The sequence below is a fragment of the Mustela nigripes genome, chromosome 5 (assembly GCF_022355385.1).
Source record: "Mustela nigripes isolate SB6536 chromosome 5, MUSNIG.SB6536, whole genome shotgun sequence".
NCBI lineage: Eukaryota > Metazoa > Chordata > Mammalia > Carnivora > Mustelidae > Mustela > Mustela nigripes.
In genome coordinates, this window is record NC_081561.1 from 96,795,319 (window position 1) to 96,819,917 (window position 24,599).

The window sequence follows — 24,599 nt, forward strand, 5'->3', positions numbered from 1 at the left end:
CCATGCAACTCTTGATCTCAGCGTTATGAGTTCAAGCCCCATGTTGGGTATAGAGATTACATTTTTTTTTAAATTTTTTATTTTTTATAAACATATATTTTTATCCCCAGGGGTACAGGTCTGTGAATCACCAGGTTTACACATAGAGATTACATTTTAAATAAATTAAAAACTTAAAGGAAAAAAAAGTGTTTAGTAAGCATATAAAGTATATACAGATATGAGGGATTAGTAAATGAATGATACAATGGACAGCCTCTCATTAACCTCACCCTGAACCTCCAATTCTAGATTTTAAAATCAGACTCTGGGGCATCGGGGTGGCACAGCTGGTTAAGCGATTGACTCTTGGTTTCAGGCGTGGGTTGTGATATCAGGGTTGTGAGACCAAGCCCTGCGTTGGGGTCCATGATCAGCACAGGGTCTGCTTTAGATGCTCTCTCTCTTTCTCCCTCTGCCCCTCCCACTCATGCTTTCTTTCTCCAAATAAATAATTTTTTTTAAAAGATTTTATTTATTTATTTGACAGAGAGAGAGGAAGAGACAGAGAGAGACTGTACACATGAGCAGGGGCAGAGGGAGAGGGAGAAGCAGGCTCCCCACTGAACAATGAGCCTGATGTGGAACTCGATTCCAGGACCCCGGGCTCATGACCTGAGCTGAAGGCAGTGGCTTAACAACTGAGCCACCCAGGCACCCCTAAACAAATAAATCTAAAATAAAATAAGACTTCAAGTAGAAGATTTTTTTTTTTTTAAGATTTTATTTATTTATTTGACAGAGAGAAATCACAAGTAGGCAGAGAGGCAGAGAGAGAGAGGAGGAAGCAGGCTCCCTGCTGAGCACAGAGCCCGACGCGGGACTCGATCCCAGGATCCCGAGATCATGACCTGAGTCAAAGGCAGCGGCTTAACCCACTGAGCCACCCAGGCACCCCCAAGTAGAAGATTTCTTTAGAAGAAAGGATTGTTGCTTTAAAAAGGTTTTAAACCACAAGTCCAGAAGATACCTTTATGCTTTAAAAACAAATGCTGGAGCTTTTTTCACCAACTGTGGACTTGGACTCTAGAGACAGTAAGTTTATTAATGACAGGATGGGGAAAGGATGTCTGTGGACAACTTGTCTTATTCCTCACTTAATGCATGAATGTCTTCTAAAACACACTAGAATTTGCAATGATGTGGATGGAACTAGAGGGTTATTATGCTAAAGCAAATTAAGTCAATCAGAGAAAGACAACTATATGATCTCACTGATAGGACTAATTTAAGAAACAAAACAGAGGATCATAGGGGAAGAGAGGAAAAAATAAAACAAGATGAAACCAGAGAGGGAGACAAACCACAAGAGACTCTTAATCACTGGACAAACTCAGGGTTGCTGGAGGGGAAGGGGGCTGGAGGAATGGGGGGACTGGGTGATGGACATTAAGGAGGGCATGTGATATAATAAGCACTGGGTATTATATAAAACTGATGAATCACAGACCTGTACCTCTGAAACCAATAATACATTATATGTTAATTAACTGAATTTAAATTTAAAAAAGTAAACTGGGGGGAAAAACATACTAGAAGAACAGTCACATAAAGTCTACTTAAGTATCTTCACTGAAAGGGAAAGCAATAATGCAAGAAAGCCATTCTATCTGTGATATGCAGCAAGTGTTAAAGATGTTTTCTTTCCAGGGAGCATCATGAAATCCCACTCAGTACATGTTGAGAGCCTGTTATGGGCAGTACTAAACAACTTTGTCTAAATCCTTATTTAGCCATCTTAACAGCTCTGTGAGGGTTTACTATCTCTGCTTTGTATATGAGGAAACAGGTTCAGAGAGTTTGAGTAAAACAGTTTCTAAGTGGTACCACTGGGATGTGAAACATTGGTAATTATCATCTACTAGAAGCCCATTTCTACTCATATATTTTTAAGTAATCTGTACACCCAGTGTGGGGCTTGAACTTACAACCCCAAGATCAAGAGTCCACGTGCTCTGGGCACCTGGGTGGCTCAGTCAGTTAAGCATCTGACTCTTGATTTCGGCTCAGGTCATGATCTCTCAGGATCGGGAGATGGAGCCTCGTGTTCAGCTCTGTGCTGGGCATGGCGCCTGGTTGGGATTCTCTCCCTCTCCCTCCCTCCCCTTCCCTGTACCCACATGCTCTCTCTTCTTCCATTACCAAAAAAAAAAAAAAAAAAGTCACATGCTCTATACAGTCAGTCAGGTGCCCATTTCTATTCTTACAAAAGTAATAATCATTCATGTTACATAAAAAGGTCTACAGGCAAATGTAAGTACCTCCTCCTACTCAGCCTTATGTTACCTCCTCAATAACTCAATGACTGGCCACGTAATTATCCAGTTTTATTTTCTTAATAGTACTTTTTACTGTTTAAAACTATTGCACTTGTTTAGTTGTTAATTGTCTATCTACCCTCACTGACAATAAAAGCTCTATGAAAGGGGCACCTGGGTGGCTCAGTGGGTTAAAGCCTCTGCCTTCAGCTCAGGTCATGATCTCAGGGTCCTGGGATCGAGCCCCGCGTCAGGCTCTCTGCTCAGCAGGGAGCCTGCTTCCCTGCTCTCTCTGCCTGCCTGCCTCTCTGCCTACTTGTGATCTCTGTCAAATAAACAAAATCTTAAAAAAAAAAAGTTCTATGAGAACTTTTTTCTCTCATAATCACTATTCAGTGCTATCAGAGATTGACATAATGAGAACTCAATGTATGTATATGTTGATAAACGAAATACACGTGTCTCCTATGCATCCCTAGTTCCTTTATTTATTTATTTACTTATCTATCTACTTTAAAGATTTTATTTATTTATTTGACAGAGAGAGACACAGCTAGAGAGAGAACACAAGCTGTAGGAGTGAGAAGGGGAGAAGCAGGCTTCCTGCTGAGCAGAGAGCGGATGCAGGGCTAGATTCCAGGACCCTGGGATCATGACCCAAGCTGAAGGCAGATGCTTAACCACTGAGCCACCCAGGCTCCCTAAATATTTATTTATTAGAAAGAGAGAGCAAGATGAGTTGGGGAGGGGCAGAGGTAGAGATAGGAAGAGAACCTGAAGCAGACTCCCCACTGAGCGTGGAGCCCTGTGGCAAAGGCGTAGTAAGGGGGAGCCGAAAACAAGAGTCAGATGCTTAACTGATGGATGCACCGCTAAGTTCCCTAATTCTAGCCATGCTCTTCTGGATAATGCTCTAGTTTGTCATAATCCTAGAGGTGCCAGAAAGTAATGGAAAAACAAAAAATTATTCAAGTACTTGTTCTGTTAATTTAAGCAATGTGAACTTGGCTTATTTATTTCTCTCAAAAACTGTCTCCTGAGACATAAAATGGTTGGAATAACAAAGTTTACTTTAAGGCTTGAATAAAGATTATGAAGAACAATGCAATACAACCAAAGAAACACAAGGGTTCAAAGATGAAGGATGCTGCTTGTAACACCATTTATAACAGCAAAACATGGTATCAATCTAGATGTTCATCAGTAATTGTTTGAGCAACTGACAGTACATCTCCATGTATGAAGCAGATGTAAAAAGAATGATGTAATTCTATCTAAATATACTGACAAGAAAAGACAGCCAGAACACCTTTTTTTTTTTTTTTAAACAGACTTTATTTATTTACTTGATACAGAACAAGAGAGATAACATAAGCACGGGGAGTAGCAGAGAGAGAGGGAGAGAGGGATACGCAGGCTCTACACTGAGCAGGGAGTTCAACAGCGGGCTCAATCCCAGGATCCCAGGATCATGACCTGAGCCGAAGGCAGACACTTAAGTGACTGAGCCACCCAAGTGCCCCGTCATAACACATTCTTAATTAAAAAGGGCAAGTTTTAAAACACTACAGGTAAAATAAAGCCATTTTCTATTTTAAAATTAGATTATTATTATGGCTGTATAGCTATGGCCAACAACCACTGAATTGTATACTTTAAACAAGTACATTTTATGGTAAATAAATTATATCTTAGAGCTGTTAAAAATAAACACTTCTGGGGGGCTCAGTCAGTTAAGCATACAACTCTTAATTTTGGCTCAGATCTCAATCTCAAGGTTGTAAGATTGAGCCACATGTCAGGCTTTGTGCTGGGCATGGAACATGCTTAAGATTCTCTCTACCTCTCCCTTTGCTCCCTTCTGCCACTCTCCCTTCTCACTAACAAACAAAAAAACCCACAAAGAAAAAACCAAACGCTTTATTTTTAAAAATTACACTTATGGATGTTAATTATACATACACATAAATGACTATTTGCAGTAGGCCTGAAAAATGATGAAGTCCTGAAAAAGACCATCAGAGGCAGTTTCCTGGTGACTCAATAATCCGTACTTCTGTGGTACAGTTCTTATTTATGATTGATTCAATTCTTTAAAAATTTAATAGTTTGCATTTTAAAGATTTTATTTATTTATTTGACAGAGAGAAATCACAAGTAGATGGAGAGGCAGGCAGAGAGAGAGAGAGAGGGAAGCAGGCTCCCCGCTGAGCAGAGAGCCCGATGTGGGACTCGACCCCAGTACCCTGAGATCATGACCTGAGCCGAAGGCAGCGGCTTAACCCACTGAGCCACCCAGGCGCCCTGATCGATTCAATTCTACTTAACAAGAAGACCACATTTCTCCATTTTTAAAAACAAAAATGAACTGTCATTGTGTTGCTAAAAATCACACATATTCTGTCTACAACATAACCCAATCTACTGATAATTACTTCATAAATGAAATTAAGATGGACACATCTTATGCTTTTATGAAGAAAGCTGGCCCCTAATGATAAGCAGTTTTTCCCTAAGCCTCCCCAAAATATTAATAGCTTGCTAATGAAATAGATTACATTTCACATTTAGCTCACCAGTTGAAAATTTACAGAATTCCCCTTCTTGTCCTTCCTGAGAGGGAAAATATTTTCTATTTCCTGTTCTGCAACCTATCATTTTCCTGCAATCAAGGATTAACATCAGTGATTATCCAATGTCATATTTAGTTCTTTGAATATCTGAATTACATTTTATTCATAGCATCTAAGCATTTCATTAATAGATAATTATTTTGGGTTTCAATTCCAAGTTTAGTATCATTTTACTATTATTATTTTACCATTTCCAAAATCATTCTCCTTGATAGAGTAGAATAACAAATAACAAATAAGCATAAAAAATAACAAAAATAATAAAATAACAAAATAATCATAATTTGCTGTTCTCTGTCAATATACAACATTTGCTCCCATCCCTAACAAGGAGCCTGGCAAACAGTAAGCTGTGCAAAAATATCTGCTGAACTAATAAATGCAAGTGATTTATCCCTTCTTTTTACCCTTAAAAAATTATAATCTTAGTTTTTTCTAATTATACAAAAATGTATCCTCATTGAAAAACTTTAATATTATATTATATAAAGTAGAAGTCCCTCATAATTCACCTCCCTCAATAGTAAGAATCACTATAGTAGGCTGAATGATGGCATCATGAAACATATCTACTTCCTAATCCTTAGAATCTGTAAATGTTATCTTATTTGGAAATAGGGACTTTGCAGATGTCATTAAGGATTTTGAGATAGAGAGATTATCATGGATTATTCAGGTAAGCAGTACACAGAATTTTAAGTGTTCTTCTGAGAAGAAGGGTGAGAGAGATCAGATACATACAGAAACGGAAGAGGCAGTGTGTCTGAGGGGACAGAGAGTGGAGTGATGTTGTCAGAAGCCAAGGAAAGCTGGCAGCCAAAATGGCAAGGAACAGATTTTCTCCTAGAGCTTCTTGGAGGAAGGGTGGCCTTGTCAACACCTTGATTTTGGGTGAGTGATAATGAATTTGGATTCCTGGCCTCCAGAACTCTAAGAGAATAAATGTATGCTTTTTAAGACCCCATTTTTAGTGATTTGCCAGGTAAGCCACATGAAACTAATACAATCACTCTCTATACAGCACATCTGAGACATTTTTCCAAAGAACATACAGAAATGGACAACAGATACATGAAAAAATGCTCAACATCACTAATCATCAGGGAAATGCAAACCAAAACCACAATGAGCTGTCACCTTATACCTGTCAGAATGGCTACAGTCAAAAAACAAGAAATAACAAGTATTGATGAGGATGTGGGAAAAAGGAACCTTTGTATACTGTTGGTGGAAATGTAAATTGGTGAAACCACAGTAGAAAATAGTATAGCTGTTCCTCAGAAAATAAAAAATAGAAATACCATACAACCTAGTAGTTCCATTACTGAATATTTACCCAACAAAAATAAGAACCCTAATTAAAAAAGATATATGCGGGGCGCCTGGGTGGCTCAGTGGGTTAAGCCGCTGCCTTCGGCTCAGGTCATGATCTCAGGGTCATGGGATCGAGTCCCACATCGGGCTCTCTGCTCAGCAGGGAGCCTGCTTCCTCCTCTCTCTCTCTGCCTGCCTCTCTGCCTACTTGTGATCTCTCTCTGTCAAATAAATAAATAAAATCTTAAAAAAAAAAAAAAGATATATGCATCCCAATATTTACTGCAGCATTAGTTATCATAGCCAAGATATGGAAGCAACCTATGTGTCCAAGGATATATGAATGGATAAGGATGATGTGGTGTTTATAGATACAATGTTAATATTACTCAGCCATAAGAAAGAATGAGATGGGGGCACCTGGGTGGCTCAGTGGGGTAAGGATCTGCCTTTGGCTCAGGTTATGATTCCAGGGTCCTGGGATCAAGCCCCATGTTGGGCTCCTTGCTCAGTGGGGAACCTGCTTCTCCCTCTTTCCCTGCTCATGCTCTCTTTCTCTCACTCTGTATCTCTTAAACAAATAAATAAAATCTTTAAAAAAAAAAAGAATGAGACATCGCCTTTTGTGACAACATGAACAGAATGGAAGGGTATTATGCTAAGTAAAATAAGTCAGACACAGACAAATACCGTATGATTTCACTTATATGTGGAGTCTAAAAAATAAGTGAACAAACAAAACCCCAAAACAAACCCACAGACACAGAGAAGACACTGATGTTTCTTAGAGTGGTAGGGACAGAGAATGGGCAAAAAGGGCGAAGGAGAATGGGAAGTACAGTTATGAGATGTGTAAGCCACTGAATTGAAATGTACAGCATAGAGAATACAGTCAGTGGTATTTTAATGGCATTATATGGTGACAGATGGTAGCAACATTGTGGTAAGCGAAACATAACACAGAATTGTCCCAGTAGTATACCTGCAACTCACATAACACTATGTATCAACTCTACTTCAATTAAGATAATTTTTAAAATACTGCATATTCTAACATAATATTACTATCAATCAAAATGGGATAAAAAAGGGGCGCCTAGGTAGCTCAGTCTGTTAATCTGCCTTTGGCTCAGGTAATGATCTCAGGGTCCTGGGATCAAGCTCTGGGTACGGCTCTCTGCTCTGTGGGGAGTCTGCTTCTCTCTTTCCTTCTGCCCCTGCCTCCCACTTGTGCTCTCTCTCAAATTAATAAATAAAAAAAATTTTTTTAAATCCAAAATGGAATCAAAAAATATGACCTCATTTTACATAATACATGAATTTATAAGAAGAGAATGCTGTGTTACCCAAACTTATCTGACCAAAGAACTTTCCCACCTCTGAGCATTTCATGAGATTCATTTCTATGGAATCCATTTTAGCAAATGCTGAACCAGAGGCACCTGAGTGGCTCAGTTAGTTAAGAGTCTCCCTTTGGCTCAGTTCTGGGATGGAGCCCCACATAGGGCTCCCTGCTCAGTGGGGAGTTTGCTTCTCCCTCTCCCTCTGCTCCTTCCCCTGCTCATTCTCTCTTACTTGCTCATTCTCTCAAATAAATCAAATGAAGAAAAGAAAATGCTGGGCCAGTCATCCTAATCCTATATCCTGTAACTCTGTACTTGAATAATGTAATTTCTAACACTGTTAACATCTGAGGCTACAATGCTCCAGAAATGACTGTGTTCTGGTATATATGTAATAATGTGTTTTAAGTTAAAATAAATGAAAAATTAGTTTATGCTTAGCTTTTTCATCTACATGTTGGAACACTTGTGAATAAAATATGTCTGGATTTCATTTTAAATATGGTGTCTGAAATTTTATTTACTTATTAAATAAAATTTGGTTTTGCAGAGAAGTGGATGGAGACATAGATGAGACCAAAGTAGCTGATGACTGTTGTAGCTGGGTGATGGGCACATGAAAGTTCATCATCCTATTCCCTTTACTTTAGTATGTGCTTGAAATTTTCTAAAACATAAAGTTAACAACTAAAGAAGAAAAGAAATGACTACAGTGCTTTGGATCTTTAAATGGTTCTGCTGCAAATTATTTATTCAAATGCAAAACACACAAAGAACACAAAGTGTTTCTTAATTTAAAGGAACAATTAATTCTACACAACAACATCATTTCAGCATTAGCTTTTCAGGGGAAGTAAGAGAGACATTACCTTTTTTTTTTTTTTTTTTAAAGATTTTATTTATTTATTTTAGGGAGGGAGAAAGCGTAAAAGCAGGAAGGACAGAGGGAGAAGGAGAATCTCAAGCAGACTCCATCCTGAACACAGAGCCTGTGAGGCTCAATTTCATAACCCTGAGATCATGACCTGAGCTGAAACCAAGAGTTGGACTCTCATCCGAATGTGCCGCCCAGGTATCCTGAATTATTAGGTTTAAATGTTTGTTTCAAAAGGTAATCCATACCATCAGATTTTAATAATGATGGAAAAGAGAAGTGTGACATATCTTTATCTAATTGGTCTTGATAAATCCTTGTTGCCAGAAACTATATTTACATACTGCCCTCTATTACCTAAATTAGTTCCTGCCAAAGCTCTGTGAACTGATGTAATGTGTCAATTCTAGTTGAGGCAGTTAGAAGCCAGCGCTTCTTCAGCTCTCTCTTCCTGCTTCAATGACAATGCTGGTCACATTTTGAGATGGTAGCTTCACAATATGGAGGGAATATGGGCTCCTAAGCCACTGAATGGTTTACTACTGAACCCCACTGGACTTTGTGTAAAGAAGAAAGAAATCTCTGTTGTGTTATAACACTGATATTTTGCAATGTTAACTACAAAACAGCTCAGGTCTTGATCTCAGGATCATGAATTTGAGCTCTTGCAATGAGGCCTACTTAAAAAAAAAAAAAAAAAAAAAAAACAACCTTTTAAAATAAATAAATAAATAAATACCACTGAAAATAAGCAGAATCTACTTATTTTTTTTTTTTAAAGACTTTATTTATTCATTTGACAGAGAGAAATCACAAGTAGGTAGAGAGGCAGGCAGAGAGAGAGAGAGGAGGAAGCAGGCTCCCCGCCGAGCAGAGAGCCCGATGCGGGACTCGATCCCAGGACCCCGAGATCACGACCCGAGCCGAAGGCAGCGGCTTAACCACTGAGCCACCCAGGCGCCCCAGCAGAATCTACTTATTAACAGCTTGCCACAGCAAGGGAGTCAGGCAGTTACCATCTCTTTGGCAGAGATTCAAAGGCAGGCAGGGGAATGAAAAAGCTTTAAATTGAATAAAAGGGAAGACATCAGGTATGCTCTGCCACAAGGAAGCTGAAGGCCAGCTAACCTGAAGCAGGGCATCCTATGTGATTGGTTGGGGGTATATTTGTCTTTCCCTCGTTAGTCCTGAGTCAGAAGTCGGCAGTTACTGACAAAGACCTGGCTGTTTGGGCCTATTGCTATTGTGGTCACAGTTCTATTTTCATATATGATCTGGTCATTGTCTATCTGCCTATTTAGTCTCTCATTCTCCTAATACAAAAACTGGTACCTAGAGGGGCACCTGGGTGGCTCAGTGGGTTAAGCCTCTTGCCTTCGGCTCAGGTCATAATTTCAGGGTCCTGGGATCAAGCTCCGCATTGGGCTCTCTGCTCAGTGGAAAGCCTGCTTCCCCCTCCCCCTCTGCCTTCCTCTTTGCCTACTTGTGATCTCTCTCTCTGTCAAATAAATAAAATCTTAAAAAAAAAAAAAAGATGAAGAAATTGGTACTTAGAAGAGATGTGCTACTATAACAGATACCCTAATACAGTATAGATTTAGTAGTTAGGCAAAGAGCTTCAAGGAAAGTGATACTGGGGCTGGAAAAATAAAGAACCATGTTTTACAGTGGCTGAATATTTGGTAAAGCTGTTGTCTATTATAACTTACAAGGTGACAAAGAGTCTACTGAATTTGTAGTTCTATAAATAGAGTCTGAAAACGAGAATCTTCGAAGTGTATGTTGGCTGCTATTGGCTATTTGGCAAAGTATTATAAATAAATGATAAGGTCAGGAAAGAAGTAGCTGATTTGCAAACAGAAATAGGAAGGAATAGACAGAAATTTAAAATCCTGCAGGGTTGGAATGCAGCCTGATTCTAGACCCCAAACAGGAAGAGATGGAATTAAAAGGCTCAGCATAGATGTCCATTAGCATCTCTCAGCTGACTAAAGTACCTCAGTGGTAAAACCCACTCTAAGGGGATAGCTGTGTCTCAAATAACCAACTGAGTATAGAAATGGGAGCTCTCAAATTTTTGGAAGAGGTTACTAACACATATGAAAAATGGTTTTTGACCCATGGAATTGACTAGAACTAAACACATCAGAGGCTTACTAACTTTGAGGAAATAACTTTAATTTTTTTTTAAACTACTCAAACTCTGATTTTTTTAAAGAAGCCTTTGACTATTTATAATTTAAATCCCTGAGGCTCCCAAATTCCACAAACCATAATCTAGATGAGAAAGGTTTGTACCTTCTAAAGAGGGACTATTCTCCCAAAGCTCACACTTCCCTATGTAGCCAAGGATGATAATGGAAAAAAATCCCCAAAGAGGTTCTTTGAGGTAACAATGGTCAAGGGTCACAGAAAACAATGAATGAGGGTAGAGTTCTTTCCATATAATTGGATTAAGGTCCAATTAAAGAAAATCCCCTACCTCCATAGCCAGTTGCTTTCAAGACCTGCCTATTGAGATTTCAAAATTATTACGGATCAGCAATTACTGCTCTTTCCTATTCTTCTCCTTTTCTAATAGTGGTGCTTATTAAGGCCCTGCCATTCTTGTTATATCCCTGTGTACTGTGGTTGAGTGAATGAGTGAGAGGGGATAGAGAGGAGGACAAAGAATGAAAACAAAGATAACTGAACAAGTCTCTGGACCAAAAGGAACCATATTTGGACCTGAAGAGGACATTACTGGACATATGGGCCACAGGGCCTGCAAATCTAGCTACTGCTGCTTAGGGCCAAATAAACTATCAAAAGAACAATGTAGTACTATGATCATCTTTTAAAAATACGTACAGTGTTTTCTTGATTGTAAGACACATGCTTTCCACATTCTATTATTTCTGAAATTGAGGATATACACAAGTCAGTATTTATTTATTTTTAAAGATTTTCTTTTCTCTTTTTCTTTTTTAAGCAGGCTCCATGCCTAGCATGGAGCCCAAAACAGAGCTTGAACTCATGCACCTAAGATAAAGACCTGAGCTGAGATCAAGAGTCAGATGCTTAATGGACTGAGCCACCCAGGGAGCCCCTTAAGATTTCTATTTTACTTTTAAATATTTTTTTTTCAAAGATTTTATTTCTTGAGAGAGAAGAGAAAGAGAGAGCACCCTAGTGAGCAGGGGGAGGGGAGAGAGAATGAGGCAGACTCTGCATTTACTACAAAGCCCAACACAGGACTCAATGATCTCATGACTATGAGATCGTGACCTGAGCAAAAACCAAGATTCGGTCACTTAACCAACTGAGCCACCCAGGCGTCCAAAATTTTACTTTATTTATTTGTTTGTTTGTTTGTTTTTATTTTTTACTGCAACAGAGCCATGATTATATTATCCTCTTTACATGGGCTAGAATCAGTGCTATGGATTTTGCATGCATTCTTTTATTTGAAGTTTTTTTTTTTTTTTTTTTTTTTTTTATTTTAAAGATTTTTATTTATTTATTTGACAGAGATAAATCACAAGTAGGCAGAGAGGCAGGCAGAGAGAGAGAGAGGAGGAAGCAGGCTCCCCGCTGAGCAGAGAGCCCGATGCGGGACTCGATCCCAGGACCCTGAGATCATGACCTGAGCCGAAGGCAGCGGCTTAACCACTGAGCCACCCAGGCGCCCCAGTTTTTTTTTTTTTATTAACATGTAACATATTATTTGCTTCAGGGGTACAGGTCTGTGAATCACCAGTCTAACACAATTCACAGCACTCACCATAGGACATAATCTCCCCAGTGTCCTTAACTGAGCCACCCTATCCCTTCTCCCCCACCCCAGCAACCCTGTTTCCTGAGATAAAGTCTCTTACGATTTGTCTCCCTCCCTGGTCCCATCTTGTCAAAATTTTGTTTTATTTTGTTTTTTAAATACTTTGTTTATTTAACAGAGAGAGAAAGAGAGAGAGGTATCATAAGTAGGCAGAGAGATAGGCAGAGACAGAGGGGGAAGCAGACTCCTCACTGAGCAGAGCGCCGGATGTGGGCCTCAATCCCAGGACCCCAAGACCATGACCTGAGCCGAAGGCAGAGGCCCAACCCACTGAGCCATCCAGGCGCCCCCAAAATTTTATTTTTACATAATTTCTATACCCAACGTGGGGCTCAAACTTATAACCCCGAGATCAAGAGTTGCAAACTCTACCAACCAAGCCAGGCAGGTGTCCCTTAAAGTCAATATTTAAAGAAATGTTGCCATCTCCAAAGCAGAAAAGTTCTGGAACAGCAGACAGTGCACATAGCTAATTTGACCATAAATAAAAGGTGAAATTCCCTTGTCATTTCAACTCCAGGTGTGTGTTTGTAAGCAGGCTCGACCCCAAGCATGGAGCCCGATGTGGGGTTTGAACTCATAACCCTGAAATGGAGACCTAAGCTGAGATAAAGATCTGACGCTTAACTGTCTGAGCCACGCATGTGCCTCCAACTGTGTTATTTTCACTGGCAACATCACATATGGTTGAATCTAGATCCTTGATTGTCAAAATGTCTTCAAAAAGATTCTACTATCATGCAGCATTATGTCCTCAGAAACTGTCATCCAATAGGCAATGCAGTTAAAGGTATAAAGAGCTGTCAAATTTAGGTGAGATCACAGAATTTTCAGAGGTAGGAGAGATTCATGAAGTACATGCACATCAAAGTCGTTTGAGTTATCACCATCAAATGTTTAATTTCCAGCAATAGCTCACTTAGCTAAGAAAAAAATAGTTTAAGCAAAGACAAGACAAAATCCAGTATTCTTCAATATACCTCAAAATTATATACTCAATTATAAAAACAATAAAAGTGGCATGTCACCATGTTATGTGTTAACTACCCCAAAGCCCAAAGAAATCCAGCCTTATTCACATTCAGAATTTCTTCAGAATGTGAATAAGGCTGAGATTCAAACTTTTTTGCCACCAAAAAAAGAAAAAGGTATGCAATTTACTGGATAAATGTATGCTATTGAAGGTTAATAAAAAACTATGTTTAGGGGCACATGACTGGGTCAGTCAGTGGAGCACGTGACTCTCAATCTCGGGATTTAAGTTTAGCTCCATGATGGGTACAGAGATTACTTAATTTAAAAAATGTTTTAAGAAATATTATTGAGGGGCCTGGGTGGCTCAGTCATTAAGCATCTGCCTTCAGCTAAGGTCATGATCCCAGGGTCCTGAAATCGAGCCCACATTGGATTCCCTACTGAGTGGGAGGCCTGCTTCTCCATCTCGAACTCCCCCTGCTTATGTTCCCTCTCTGTCAATTAAACAGATAAAATCTTTGGAAAAAAATATGTATTATTGAAAAAATTAATTATGGGGCATCTGGGTGCCTCAGGCAGATAACTGTCTGCCTTCCTCTCCGGTCCTGATCCCAGTGTCCTGGGATTAAGCCCCACGTCAGGCTCCACATTTAGCAGGGAACCTGCTTCTCTTTCTCCCCTTCCCTCTGTCCTTTCCTGTTTGTGCTCTCTTGCTCACTCGCTGTCACAAATAAATAAAATCTTTTTTGAAAAAAGGAAAAAATTGACTATAAAAAACAACTATGCTTCTTTTACTTTCCCTGAAATACTGTTACTAAACAGATGGTTTTAGACTTACCGTTCAGAATTTCTTGAAACTGAGAAAATATAACAATGCAACCTTATTTTTCTAAGTAACTAAATAATGAATTACATCATGTATATGTACCATAATTTATCTATCCCCTACTCATGGGCATTTAGGTTGTTTCCAATTTTTGCTATTATAATGTTTCAAACACTGGTAACTTTAATCGTATTGGTAATATCCTAGATCTGAGGATGGGTGGTGAGTTCACGAATTCCTTTTTTTATTATGATCATAGCTTACATGTATATAACATATTCCTTGTAAAAACCAAAATTAGTTCATTAAAAAATGTGACAATAAAAATTGCTGTCCAGACATTGTTGAGCACTTCCCTTAAGACAAATTCCCAGGCACTGGGTGGCTTCGTTGGTTAAGTGTATGACTCTGGATCTCAGCTCAGGTCTTGATCTCAGGACTGTTCAAAACCCATGCTGGGCTCTATACTGGGCATGGAGCCTACTTAAAAAAATAAATAAAATAAAAATAAATTCCCAGAACTGGAATTACTGCATCAAAGAGAATATACATGGGCATATCTAGTTTTATTTGGCTTCTCTTTACTGTGTTTCAGACACTTTTTTTTTTTTTTTAAACAAACTGAGACAACCCTGCTTTGAACAAATCTATTGATGCCATTTTTCCAGTAGTATTTGCACACTTAATGTCTCTGTGCCATATTTTGGTAAATCTTGAAGTATTTCAAAACTTTTCATTATTATTGTATTTGTTATCATCATCTGTGATTGGTGATATCTGATGTTATTACTGTAATTGATTTGGTACACCATGAACTGCACCTATACAAGATAGCAAATTTGATAAATGTAGCTGTTCTGAATGCTCCACCAACCAGTTGTCCCCCAGTCTTCTCAGGTATCCCTAGTCCCTGAGACACAACAATACTGAAATTAGTAACCCCATTAATAACCTTATAATGGCCACTAAGTGTTCAAGTAAAAGGAAGATTTGCAGGTCTCTCGCTTTAAATCAAAGCTAAAAACGATTAAGCTTATTGAAGAAGGCATGTCAAAAGCTGACAAGCCAAAAGGTAGGCCTCTTGTGCCAGCTAGCTAAGTTGTGAATGCAAAGAAAAAGATTTTTGTTTTATTTTTTTTAGATTTACATATGTATTTATTTAGTTTCAAAGATTTTATTATTTGACAGACAGAGAGAGATCACAAGTAGTTAGAGAGGCAGGCAGAGAGAGGGGGGGAAGCAGGCTCTCCACCAAGCAGAGAGCCTGATGTGGGGCCAGATCTCAGAACCCTGAGATCATGACCCAAGGTGAAGGCAGAGGCTTGACCCACTGAGCCACCCAGGTGCCCCTGTTTTATGAATTTATTTTAGAGAAAAAGAGTGAAAATGCAAGCTGAGTTAAGGGCAGAGGGAAAGAATCTTTCAGGCTGACTCCCCACTGATGAGGAGTTTGCAGTGGGACTAGATCCCACGTCCTATGAGATCATGACCTGAGCAAGAGTCAGACACCCAACTGAGCCACCCAGACAACCCAAGAAAAATTCTTTTAAGATTTTTTTATTAATTTGAGACAGAGAGATACAAAGAGAGAGAGAATGAGCAGGGGGAGAGGCAGAGGGAGACGGAGAAGCTGACTCCCCACTGAGCAGGGAGTCCAACGACAACATGGGGCCCGATCCCAGGATCCTGGGTTCATGACTTGACTGAAGGCAGACACTTAACCATCTGAGCCATCCAGGTGCACCCTCAGGAAAAGTTCTTAAAGGAAATTAAAAGTGCTACTCCAGCAGTGCCTGACTGACTCAGTTGGTAGAGCATGTGACTCTCGATCTCAGGGTTGTTAAGTTTGAGCCCTATGTTGGAAATAGAGAGTACTTGAAAATAAAAATCTTTAAAATAGAAAAATACTAAATAAAAGTGCTACTCCAATGAATGCATGAATGATTAAAAATTGACATGCCCTTACTGCTGATATAAGTTTCGGTGGTTTGTGTAACAGATCAAACGAGCCACATTACCTTAAGCCAAAGCCTAATCTAGAGCATGGCCCTCCTTAACTCTCTCCAATTCTGTGAAGACCGAGAGGTAAAGACTGCAGAAGAAAAGTCTGAAGCTAGCAGAGGTAGGTTCTTGAGATTTAGAGGAAAAAGCCATCCCCATAACATAAAGTGCAAGGTAAAGCAGCCAAGTACCAAGTTAGAAGGTGCATCAAGTTATCCAGAAAATCTAGCTAAGATAATTAAGAAAGGGGTTCCACTAAATAACAGACTTCCAGTGTAGGTGGAACAGACTCTTTTGGAAGAAAATGCCATTTGGCCTTTCATAGCCACTGAGAAGTCAACGCCGGGCTTCAAAGCTTCAAAGGACAAGCCAACTCTCTTGTTAGAGGCTAACGCAGCTAGTAACTTTAAGATGAAGCCAATGTTATGTTCATTTACCATTCCAAAAATCCTAGGGCCCTTAACAGTTACACTAAATCTACTCTGCTTCTGCTTTATAAATGTAACAACAATGCCTAGATGACAGAACATCTATTTACAACATGGTTTACTGAATACTTTAAGCCCATTATTTAGATCTACTGCTCAGAAAAAAAGATTCCTTTCAAAATATTCATTGACAATGTACCTGGTCACACATGAGCTCTGATGGAGAAGTATAATGAGATTTATGTTGTTTTCATGCCTGCTAACACAACATCTATTCTGCAGTCCATGTATTGTGAGGTTATTTCAACTTTCAAGTCTCATTATTTAAGAAATACATTTCATAGGGCTATAGGTGCCATACACAGCGATTCCTCTGATATATCTGGGTAAAGTAAGCCGAAAATCTTCTGGAACGATTCATCATTCCAGATGCCATTAAGAACATACATAATTCATGGGAAGAGGTCAAAATAGCAGCATTAAGAGAAGTGTGAAAGAAGCTGATTCTAACCCTTATGGATGATGTTGAGGGGTTCAAGACTTCAGTGGAGGAGGTGATGAGACCTCATAACAAAACTCTTAAAAATGAGGGGTTGTTTCTTATGGATGAGCAAAGAAAATAGTTTCTCAAGATGGAATCTACTGCTGGTGAAGATGCTGTGAAGACTGCTGAAGTGACAACAAAGGATTTAGAATATTATATAAACTTAAGGAGTTTCTTAACTTAGTTGAGAAAGCAGTGGCAAGCTTTGAATGGACTGGCTCCAAAAAATACTGAAAGAAGTTCTACTGTGGTTAAAATGTTATCAAACAGCTTTGTGTGCTACAGAGAAATTGTTCATGAAAGGAATAGTTGAGGGATATAGTAAACGTCAATGGTGTCCTATTTTAAGAAACTGCCACATCCCCCCTAACTTTCAGCAACCACCACCCTGATCAGTCAGCAGCCATCAACATGGAGGCAAGACCTTCCACCAGCAAAAAAATTATGACTTGCTAAAAGCTCAGATGATGGTTAGCATTTTTTAGCAGTAACATTTTTTTTTTAAAGATTTTATTTATTTATCAAAGAGAGAGAGGGACAGAAAGCGAGCACAGGCAGAAGGAGAAGCAGGCTCCCTGCCGATCAAGGAGCCCGATGTGGGACTCCATCCCGGGACGCTGGGATCATGACCTGAGCTGAAGGCAGCTGCTTAACCAACTGAGCCACCCAGGCATCCCAGCAGTAACATATTTTTAAATTAGGATGTATTTATTATCTTTTTAGACATAATGCTATTGCACTATCAGTAGACTACAGTATAGTGTAAACATGACTTTTACATGCACTGGGAAACCAAAAAATTCATTTGACTTGCTTTATTACAGTATCTGTTTTATTGCAGTGGTCTGGAACTAAACCTGCAATATCTCCAACATATGCTCGTATTTAAAATACTGACATCTGAATGGTTAAAAGCAAGAACACAAGGAACAACAAATGTTGGTGAGGATGTGCAGCAAAAGGAACCCTTTTGCACTGTTGGTGGGAATGCAAACTGGCACAGCCACCGTGGAAAACAGTGTGGAAATTCCTCAAAATGTTAAAAATGGAACTACCCTTAGATCTAGTAACTGCACTACTGCGTATTTACCCCCCAAATACAAAAACACTAATTCAAAGGGATCCATGCACCCCTATATTTATAGCAGCATCATTTATTTTATTTTATTTTATTTTATTTTTTAATTTATCAGAGAGAGAGGGGGGGAGAGAGCGAGCACAAGCAGACAGAATGGCAGGCAGAGGCAGAGGGAGAAGCAGGCTCCCTGCTGAGCAAGGAGCCCGATGTGGGACTCGATCCCAGGACGCTGGGATCATGACCTGAGCCGAAGGCAGCTGCTTAACCAACTGAGCCACCCAGGCGTCCCTAGCAGCATCATTTATAATAGCCAAATTGGAAGCAGCCCAAGCATCCATCAACAGATGAATGGATAAAGATGTAGTGCATACATATGCACTGGAATATTATTCAGCCATAAAAAAAGAATGAAATCTTGCCACTTTTAAGGACATGGATGGAGAAATAGACCCTTAATTATAGAGAACTGATGGTTACCAGAGGGGAGGTGAGTGGGGGGGATGGGTAAAATAGGTGATAGGGATTAAGGAGTGCACTTTTGGTGATGAGCACTGGATGGTGTATGAAATCGTTGAATCACTGTATTATACACCTGAAATATAAAACTGTATGTTAACTAAATTGGAGTTTAAAAAAAAATTAATTTTTGAAAAAGGAAAAAATAATAAAGAGCTATGTCAAAAAATAAAATAAAATAAAATTCTGAAATTTATTGTCAGATTGCCTTCTAGAAAGGTGTATGAATTTACAATTCCAACCAACCAACAAGATATACTCAACACTGGCAATAATAAATCTTAGTAATCTCTGCTAATTGCAAATGTAAAGATTCAAATTCATAATAAATGAAGAGAAATTATTTTTAAAGATTTTTCTACTTGACAGAGCAATCATAAGTAGACAGAGAGGCCAGTGGAGAGAGAGGGGGAAGCAGGCACTCCACTGAGCAGAGAGCCTGATATAAGGCTTGATCCCAGGACCCTGAGATCATGACATAAGCCGAGGGCAGAGGCTTAACCCACTGAGCCACCCAGGTGCCCCAATAAAGAGAGTTTTTAAAAAAGAATTCTTCAAAGCAAAATAGCTTACCAGGAACTCATGTTACATTGGTGTCAGATTAATCTTCCAAATAAGTAGTTCTGATCATGTCACTTTCCTAGTCTAGAACCCTCAATGACTCCTTTAAATTAGTGGTTAGAGAGCCTTGGAGTCAAACTGCAGGGTACAAATCCCAGTTCTACCACTAACTGGCTGTGTAATCTTGGCAAGCTGTGCCTCAGTTTCTCCATTTATCTTCAAATGTGGGCAATAATGGTCCTATCTAGTCAGGTTATTTTGAGCATTATGCTCAAAATACAGTTTAATACAGTTGACCCTTGAAAAACACAGGGCTTAGGGTTGTTGACCCCTACGCAGTTCAAAATCTGAGTATAACTTTTGCCTTCCCCAGGACTTAACCATTAAGAGCCTACTGTTGACCACAAGACTTACTGTTAACACAGTTAACATATACACAAAGTAAGTATTATACTTTGTATTCCTACAAAACATCTTTTTCTTAGTTTATTTCAGTATTTCTAGGTTATCCAATTCATCCGTGAGTTTTTTTTTTTTTTTTTTTTTTTTTATTTATTTGACACAGAGAGAAATCACAAGTAGGCAGAGAGGCTGGCTGGGGTGGGGGGTGCAGATTCCCTGCTGAGCAGAGAGCCTGATGTGGAACTCGATCCCAGGACCCTAAGATCATGACCTGAGCCGAAGACAGCGGCTTAACCCACTGAGCCACCCAGGAACCCCTCATCCGTGAGTTTTTTCAAACTGTTGCGAATCTCCAAAAAATTTTCCAATATATTTAATGAAAAAAAAATCTGTGTATAAGTAGACCCGCACACTTCATATCAGTGTTGATCAAGGGTCAATTGTGTATGTCAAATATTTAGAATAAATGCCCAACTCAATAATGTCAGTCAGTTATCTTATCTCTTTTCACTATCCTACCCAGTATCTCCCCAATGTACCTTATACTCTAATCAAGCCAAATTACTTGATCTCAGCTTTTGTATCTGTGCTTTTCTGTCTTGTGCTTTTCTACCTTCATGTCCTTACTCATTCTGTTTCTTGGGAGAGCTCCTGCCATATCTCGTCTTGTAGAAATTATACCCAACTTTTAAGGTGCCATTCGCATGCCATCTTCACAAAGATTTCACTGACCTGCCTGTCTGTTATCCTTCTCGGAATTGTAAAGGCACTTTGCATGGTCAAACAAAACCTATGTTTTTGCCCTACTCTTGCAGTTGTTTCATTTTTCCAACTAGACCACAGATTCAGAGAACAGGGTATCTTAAATATATATATCCCCCCATACACACTCCAGATGAAGAAATGGATCTAGAGAGATAAACTGGCCAGAGTTCACACATCCAACTGGAGCTCACACTAGAAACAGAATCACACATCCTGAACTAGCCCAGTGCTCTTCTCATCAGAACCTGCATCTTGAGTTTCCTAAAGGCAGGGATCATGACTCACTCATTCTTTTAAGGAACATTTAAATTGGTTAGACTGAGCAGACAAAACCTCCATTTCCTTGAAACTTCAGACCTTTATCAAATATGCAAATGTCAGCAAACCCAAACAATTTTTGGTTATGGAACTTGGGGAAAAACCAGGTACCATTACTTAATAGGATTTCAAAGTGTTACCTTGGGTTGAATTAGGTTTATAAAAAAGGATGGCCTGTCTCAATGCTTTGACTAAGTTATGAGAATAGCAACAGTAGTAGTATGTATTGTTTTTCAGCAGCATATAGTCTCAGTTGTTTAGACAGCAATATTCAAGACTCTCTTGCTTACTGATGACATTTTCTTCACTTTGCTTTCTACAAAGCCGATCAAAAGTGAAAACTACCACTATATTTTATCTTGTGCTGAAAAATGATTGCTATTTCTACTTGATAAAAATGTTGTTCAATGACTTAAATAACTTTGTGGTCTACAAAAAAATCTAAATATAACATCTAGAATGAAAACTAAATAATCAGAATTGGATCTATTCCAAGGCTCTAAGTTATACAGAGTAACAAGGACTAGCATTAAAAACAAAACAACCTATAGAAGAAAACAGATATCCTACCCCCCAAAAAAACCCTACAATTTTTTCATACCAAAAAAAAAAAAAAAAAGTTGTAGAAGTATTTTTTTATTTGCTTTTGGAAAGAGGCAAGGCAATTCAATAGGTATTGAGGCACAGAAAGATTGTGCCTTCCCCAGCCTGTGCCACGATCTAGTTTCTTGCAGCAGCAGCTGATCAGAGGAACACAATGCTACTTCTTTTACTGTTAAATCAATCATATTCCTCCACTGCCTTAGGGAATCAACTAGCTCATTTTACCTGCCTACAAACTTATTAAAGGAAAGAAATAACCTTACTTAAATCACAAATGTAGCTATCTTAGCAAAGAACATTAATTCCAATTATAATTTTCTACCTTTTCTTCCTCATGAAGGGAGTCTGATAAATAATTTTAATTTTCAATAAATATTCCATAAAGGCCTGACAAGCTTCATGATCCTGGGTGAACTGACACAACATTTGTGTGTGAGACTCTATTTATTTACTTATTTTTCACTAGTTTTAGGAATAACTTCTACACAACTATATATATATATACATACATATATATAGTCATAGTAACATATGGGGTGACAAACATTAAACTTTGTTCTCTTAGAAAATAACTTTCAATTGGAGAAGTCAGAGAATGGGGTTAAATCAAATCACTACGGAGTCATTCTTTGCGATCCAAGTTTTGTTTTGAAGTTATAACAAGTAATATTCTTTTCCTTTTTTTTTTTTTTTTTTTTTTTTTTAAACTTTATTTTTTTTTAATTAATTTATTTATTTGACAGAGAGAGATCACAAGTAGGCAGAGAGGCAGGCAGAGAGAGAGAGAGGAGGAAGCAGGCTCCCTGCTGAGCAGAGAGCCCGATGCGGGACTCGATCCCAGGACCCTGAGATCATGACCTGAGCCGAAGGCAGCGGCTTAACCCACTGAGCCACCCAGGCGCCCCTCTTTTCCTTTTCTTTCCCTCATTTTATTTAGGTACACATTCCTACCCCATAAAAATCCTTCCGTCCCTGATGCCCCTCTTAGCTTATGAACGGTAAGCTAACACTACAGTGGACTGGAAACAAATTCCCAGGCTTTCTTCAAGGTAAATCCAGGATCGAGTCTCTCTGGGATGCAAAGAACTGCAATTTTCTTTCAAAACCACCTTCTTCCTTCCTAAACACTGACCCGTCCCTGTTGGGATAGGGGTGAAAGCGGAACACTCTGCGCAAAGCCACTACCTAGCCAAACTCTCCCCAAGCCAACCTGCACTTCCAATGCGGCGGTGCCTGCAGCTCTTCCTTCAGCCCCGGGCGCGGCCAACCCTCGCTTCCCCAGGGCAGGGCTCAGCTCAGGTCCATGCAACCAGCCAAATCAGGCCCGCACCGGGCCGAGTCGGCCCGGCCCGCCCGCCGGTCCACAGGAGCCTCTGGACCCCAGCCAGCGGCGCTGGGCGTGGGCCCCGGCGGCCACCGCCCCGCCAACTCCGGCTCGGGAGGAGAGAGTGCGCCCCACCCGCTACACCAGCCCCAGACCTACCTGCAGGGGAGAGCGGGTCTCCTGGACAGCGGCCACGGGCCCGAGGACGGGAGCCCAGGCGACTGGGGCCCGTCCCAGAGACCCCAGGTATCCCTGGTGGGGCAGGGCGGAGAGAGACGTCGGGGGGCTGCCGCGGGCCAGCGCGGCCCGTCGCGGGGGTCGCGGGGACCTGGCTCTCCCCTCAACACCAGTCCACCGCCGCCGCCGCCATTTTGCCTTCCACTCGGTGTCGCCGCCGCCGCACTCCGCCGCAGGTTTCCCGGATGTAGGCATTTCCCGGCGTCGCTTGCGCGGGGGCCGAGGACTGGGGGCTTCTGATCGCCCGGCCGCCGGCGGCCAGAGCGCCGCTTGCGGCTCCCGCCTTCCCCCGGTTGTACTTTCCTCAGCGTTGTTGGCGAGCGTCGCCCCCGCCTGGCGCTGACCAGGTGACTCGCCCCGGCTCGTGGGATCGGGCTCTCCCCCTTCCAAGTCCACCCATTTGAGAGTCTGTCTGCAGTCTCTCTTTTATTTTTATTTTTTATTTCTAAGATTTTATTTATTTATTTGACAGAAATCACAAGTAGGTAGAGAGGCAGGCAGAGAGAGAGAGGGAAGCCGGCTCCCTGCCGAGCAGAGAGCCCGTCTGTCTCTCTTTTTTAATTGAGGTCTTTCTGTGCACGGAAAGAGTGTAAGACGCGCAATAAGGAGTTTAATTCTCAGAACGAAACGTCAGTGATTTGCTCTGAAACCTGGCTGTGGGCGCTAGGATCGAGATTTCTACAGGCTTTGAAATGAATTGAGTTTTGCTCAGTGCTCTCCCTGAATAAGTCCGTAGTTAAGTGTTTGCTGAATCAGCCAGCTTAATATATTCTTGAGCCAGGAAAGGTTAACAGAGTTTGGAGATTTTTAACCTGTCAACCGAATCGGTAGACGGGGAAGTCATTATTGCCATAACTGGAATAACGGCGAATGCCAGAAGGGGTTTTATTTCCTGCTAAGTTGAATTAGAAGTTTGGGATGGGATCATTGGGTTTATGGTATTTGAAAGTACCATATACCCTTTGTAAAGCGAGCCTTTACACATTTGCCTCTAGAAAATAGTGTTTTCAACCATCTTTCTTTCTTTTAGATTTTGTAAAAAAAAAAAAAAAATTATTTGATAAAGAGAAAGAGGGAATACAAGCAGGGGTAGTGGGAGAGGGAGAAGCAGGCTTCCCACTGAGTAGGGAGCCCAATTCCGGGCTTGATCCCAAGACCTTGATCCCAAGACCCTGGGGTCATGACCTGAGCTGAAGGAAGATGCTTAAGGACTGAGCCACCCAGGAGTCCCTAGATTTTATTTTTTAAGTAATCTCTACTCCCAAATGGGGCTGGAACTCACAACTGGAAGATCCAAGAGTCACAGGCTCCACTGACTGAGCCAGCCAGGAGCCCCTCAAACCTCTTTTCATTCTTCTACTAGAGACTAACTATAAAAATTTTCTTCATATTAAGGTTCATGATGTTAAATTGGTACCGGACATTGTATCCTGAAGTTCAAATGTGAAAACCTCTTTTAAAAAATTCCATTCCAAGAGCACTTGGTTGAAACTCTGTAAGCACAGGCAAAGATTGTAGAAGATACAGTGTATGGGGACGCCTGCGTGGCTCAGTCTTTAGGGGACTGCCTTGAGCTCAGGTCATGATCCCAGGATCCTGGAATCAAGCCCCACATCAGGCTCCCTGCTCCTCGGGAAGCCTGCTTCTCCCTCTCCCACTCCCCCTGCTTGTTCCTCTCTCACTGTGTCTCCATCAAATAAAAAATAAAATCTTTATTTTTTTTTTTTTTTTTTTTTTTTTTAA

The 24,599-nt window shown here is 40.3% G+C and overlaps 1 protein-coding gene and 1 long non-coding RNA gene across 3 annotated transcripts in view; one reads left to right on the plus strand and one right to left on the minus strand.

Moving 5' to 3' along the window:
* LATS1 (large tumor suppressor kinase 1) overlaps positions 1 to 23,141 on the minus strand; it is a 53,819-nt gene extending 30,678 nt beyond the window's left edge. The window contains exon 1 of one of the 2 annotated variants that reach the window (XM_059400930.1): positions 22,779 to 23,141. In XM_059400930.1, the coding sequence (XP_059256913.1) occupies positions 22,779 to 23,051 (273 nt within the window). In that variant the 5' untranslated portion in view covers positions 23,052 to 23,141. The remainder of the gene's footprint in view (positions 1 to 22,778) is intronic. The other variant, XM_059400929.1, reaches the window with a different exon arrangement.
* The window catches only part of LOC132018236 (uncharacterized), a 12,431-nt gene continuing 10,608 nt past the window's right edge, over positions 22,777 to 24,599 (plus strand). The window contains exon 1 of the long non-coding RNA XR_009404480.1: positions 22,777 to 22,865. This is a non-coding gene — a long non-coding RNA (uncharacterized LOC132018236). The remainder of the gene's footprint in view (positions 22,866 to 24,599) is intronic.